Source organism: Cariama cristata, unplaced genomic scaffold (assembly GCF_000690535.1).
Source record: "Cariama cristata isolate BGI_N322 unplaced genomic scaffold, ASM69053v1 scaffold25450, whole genome shotgun sequence".
NCBI lineage: Eukaryota > Metazoa > Chordata > Aves > Cariamiformes > Cariamidae > Cariama > Cariama cristata.
Genome location: NW_009596737.1, coordinates 1 through 4492, shown reverse-complemented (window position 1 = coordinate 4492; position 4492 = coordinate 1). Strand labels below are relative to the sequence as shown.

General features: G+C 56.1%; 1 protein-coding gene across 1 annotated transcript in view; it reads left to right on the top strand.

The window, feature by feature from the left end:
* Positions 1-1560, top strand: part of LOC104167180 (tumor necrosis factor receptor superfamily member 25-like) — a gene marked incomplete at its 5' end in the record, with an annotated part of 3221 nt that extends 1661 nt beyond the window's left edge. Inside the window, 2 exons of the mRNA XM_009707363.1 lie at positions 454-594; positions 1261-1560. Coding sequence (XP_009705665.1) covers positions 454-594; positions 1261-1560 — 441 coding nt within the window. The remainder of the gene's footprint in view (positions 1-453; positions 595-1260) is intronic.
* Positions 1561-4492: the final 2932 nt, after the last annotated feature.

Sequence of the window (4492 nt, the reverse complement as noted above, 5' to 3'; positions counted from 1 at the left end):
TGATGGGGGGGTGGTGGCTCTGTTTGTGGGGCTGGGGCGAGGTCCCCCATGCCCTCTGCTCCCTGCTTTGCCTGCAGCTCCTGGGAAGGCAGGAGGAGCAGGAGGATGAGTCTCATCCCTGCAGATTTGTGGTAGAGCTGGGCCAAGCAGAGGAGGGTCTCTGGTCGTGCCCTGCTCTCTGGGGGGTGCTTGCAGCCCCCTCTCCAGTGCCGTTAACCCTTCCCTGGCAGCGGTGCTGGCACATCCAGGGTCCCCAACAGGGACCCCGGGTTAAAGGGAGGGCTGTGCTCTATTGAGGCCCCTTCGAGCTCAAGATGAGCAAGCGAGCCATGCCCTTGAAACCATAGCAGGGCAGATACTGCTGCCGTAGACAGCATCCCTGAGGGGCTGGCGTGAGCCCTGCCCTCCCGGGACCACCCGACTTGGCCGGTTTGTGCTTCTCTCCTGCCGCAGGACTACTTGGTGCGGCAGCTGACGAGGTACCAGAGGAGGGGTCCGGGGACGCAGGACAACATCTGCAACGAGCGGTTCTCCCGGGATCAGCTGCTCCCCAGGGCATCGGGTTCAGTGGCTCCCAGTGCTCCGGGACTGGAGGTACGTGAGCGTATCCCTCTGCTCCGTCGTGCCTGGCTGAGGTCTGATGCTTTCCTCTGCCTTCCCCAAGCGGATCAGCTCGAGGGGGGCTTCCAGGGTTGGGCCACGGTTTCTGCGTGGGGCCGGTGAGGGTTCCCTTGTCCTTGTTCAGGGTTCAGGACTGCAAAATCTGCTTGTTGCAGTCCGCTGCCCGAGTCCTCTGCAGATTTAATGCTGATGCTGAGCAAGCAGACAGCTTTTTCTCTCCCTGGCCGGTACTCACAAGGCAGCTCTCCCCTGCTCGTGACCTGCTGTCAGCTCAAAGCTAGGAAACGATGGATGGCCTGGGGGTGTGTGGCGATTTCTTGCCCCAGCAGCCCCCACAGAAAGGGACAGGGTCTCCAACCCCCCCATTAATGGGGCTTGGGGACAGTGTTTGTGCCCAAGGGTGGGTTTGGTGGATGCTATAGGACATTATCTTTCCAGGTGGTGGTGCCAGGGACCTTCTCTCCCAGTGTGAAACCCAGGAGGAAACTGGTTCCAGTGCAAGGAAAAGACCCTGTTATCCGTGAGTGTTGGGATGCAGGGGATATGCTGGGGGGCAGGGAGGGGGTGAGCCTGCGGGATGAGTTTTCTTGGCAAAATCCTTTCTGACCCAGCTGTCTGTGCTCTACCCTGTTCTCTGAGCTTTTCCCTTCCCCACCCTTTTTTGACATCTTTGCCCAAGACGTGCCCTGCAAGGACTGGAAGAGATACGGCCGAGCCCTCGGTCTGATGGAGAACGACATTGCCCTTGCGGAGATGAATGACAGGTATTCGCTGGAGCCCTTCTTCCAGATGCTCAACACGTGGCAGAACAGAGAAGGGATGGACGCCTCCGTCAACACGCTGCTGGAGGCCCTGCACGAGATCAACCTCGGAGGGATTGCAGAGGACATCTCCTCCAAGCTGGTGCAGCAGGGATCTTTCCAATACGAAGCGAGCTGAAGAGCAGGGCAGGCCCTGCATCTCCCTACTTTAAGGGGAAGTTATGAATACCTCTAAGGACACTTGAATTTTATCTTTTTATAGCTCTCCTGTGGCTCTTCTCTTTTTGAAGCCATTGTACAGTTCAACTGAGCCCGGAGGAGTTGATCCTCTCATGAAGTACAAACCTCGCGGTCTTCTCTGCTGAAGCTACGGGCTCGATTTCGGTGCTTCCTTATGAAATCCAAGCTGGTGCCTTGATTTCACTGGGTCAATGCAAAGAGCCTAAAACTACTGCAAGCTGCCTCTGGGACTGTCTCGCTTGGAAGCGCTTGGTACTATACGGACGTCTTCAGGATGAGTGCAGAGAAGGGCCTTTGCAGGTTGTAGGCATCCCTGTGGTTTTTAACTGGATCGTCCTTTTTTGGGGGATTCCTGGCATCAGGCAATGGCTTCTGCTTGTAGAACCTCTCTAAGCTGGCCAGCAAGCTGAATACTGTACGCTCGGTGGGCAAGCATTAACTGGGTTCTTGGGTTACTTTCTCAAAGCTGTTGGCTGAATTGCGTTTTAGATCATAGTGGTTCTGTGTCCTGTTAAGAATCAGTTTGAAACTGGACTTAGAGGAGAAGGGGGGGATGATTTACTTGCTCTGCGGTCGCTGGGCTTGCCTAAGAAAAGGGTCGGTGCAGGGGGCGAGGGAGCAGGATGGGGAATGTGGCAGCAAACTATCGGTCTGCCAGAAACCTCCTTCTCCGTGACCTCGGTCGAGTGGGTTTGTTCCCGTTCCCTTGGCCGTGGGGTGGCTTTGCTGTCCCTCTCTGTCTCCAGCCAGCATGGAAAGGTTGAATGCACTGAGATCCGAGCGTGACCGTGGGTACCTGCCGTCCGTCCTCCAGCTGGATGGGTTGCTCCTCAAACACTTTACCCCTTGCTCTGGCTCTCACACCTAGCTCAGGGACAACTTGGCTGGAAAAACTACTGCATTACTTGAGCTGGCTACATGTCCTGCCACCCCGGTACAGCCCAGCCCACCGGCACCTTCCCCAGCGCGGTGGTTTTTTTTCCAGCCCCTCTCCGCACCCAGGGCTGCAAAGCACCCATCCCTCCCGCTGCCACCTCTTCTCCTCCCTCCTCACCAACACTTAAAAAAATTCTGTTTGTAAAACACAAGCAGAAAGTTTGTATTTATGTATTTATTTAGTAAACGTTTACATATTTTAACTTAAAAGCTAATATAAAAATATTACTGGTTTTTTTTACTATGCATGAGTGTGTGTTTATACAGAGCTCTGGCCCAGCCAGTTTGCTATTTCCAATTTTTACATGTCTCTTTATGAAGGAAGAATAAACTTTTAAAAAATCCTCCTGATTTCTGATTTTTTCTTTTTTTTTTTTTTTTTTTCCCCACCCCTTGCTCTGCCATAACGCCGGCGACGGTCTTTTCTAGGTTTCAGTGGGCACCAAAGGAGCTGGACCAGATGCTCAGCAGCTGCTCCGCCTGGCACTGAGGACCCAGCCCACGGCGTTAGCGCTCTGCCACGCCGGCATCCTGCCGGCAACGGTCCCCGCCAGCGATGCTTCTGCCAGGGAAAATCCTCAGCAACAAACCTGGGCTCTGCCTTCACACCTACGCCGTGAGTCCCACGCTCTTTAGTCGCCTGCAAAAGTAGGAGGCTGAAATCGCGGTCTCTCGAGCGTGCAGGGGCTGGGACCCTGGGGCCGAGTGATGCTCTTGACCCCCCTAACGGAGCTGCTGCTGTCGGGGGGCTGCGATGCTCCCCGCTCCGGCTCCCCCCAGCCAGGGCTCTGTGTGTTGCAATAGCTGTGTTGCAAATCCATGCAGTGCTTAGTGAGAAAAGGGCTCTGCTCGCCCCCAAAAAGCTCCCTCCGGCTGCCTGCCAGCCTTCGCTCTTCGCTTTATCGATAACGCGGGGCTGGGGGCAAGTGCTAAAAGCAGGAGCTTTCGGTGAACTGCCAGGAGGCTTCGTGCTTGAGGTCCTCTCCCGAGCAATCCCTGCGTGCCTCCCAAGCGTGCAAACCCGGGCAGGGAGCTCCTGCGGAGCCAGGCACATGCAGGATTTAGTGCCGGGACACAGGGGCTTGAGTCCTGGCCTGGGGAAGGCAAAGAAGAGTCGGAAGCAGCGGCGGGCACCCAGATTCGAAAGGAAAAGAAACTTGTCGTCCTACCTGCTCGCTGGTGCTGCAAAGTGTGAAAACACCGAGTGTAAGCTCGCTGGAGCTGCAACCTTGCTCCTGCATCCACGGCTGAGGATGAACATGCGAAATGAGTGATTCCAGGATGCTCTACCGAGGCCAGCCGGGAAGAAGAGCAATGGGGACCGGGAATGGACACCGCCGGGAGCATCCCTGCCAGGAGCATCCCTGCTGGGAGCATCCCTCCATGCTCGCTCCAGCAGCAGCCTCTGCCACGGATGGGCTCAAAGGAGCTTTCCCCTTCCCAGCTAGGGAGGGTGAGCGGAGGTTTGGGTCCCTCCTGCTCACCTGCCCTGCCTGGCTGTCCTGCAAAAGCCACGCTGCCTTCTCCTGCCCGTACCCGCTGTGGTTGTATGCCTACAAGGACACAGGTGGGACAGGCAAAGTTAGTCCGACGGTAAAGCCACCGCTCGTTGTACAAGGATTTTTTTGATGGCTGGATGCTGCAACGCTTCTCCACTGTCCCTGTCCATCCTGGGAGCGCTGGTCGGGGGGGTGCTGGTGTCACCCCAAGCAGGGGACAAGGATGCCCCGGTGTCCAGCTCCTTCCTCCCAAACACACAGGGACCACGCTGGACCTTTAAAATACCATTTATTACAATGGAGCCTTCCAGGCTAAAATCCCAAGCCAAGAGCCTGGGGTTGGTTTCTGGTGTGGCACGTTGGGGGTGGTGGGGGGAAAAGATGTGTTTGGGGCTGGGTTTTGTTTGTGTTTTTTTTTTTGCTTTAAGTCTTCTT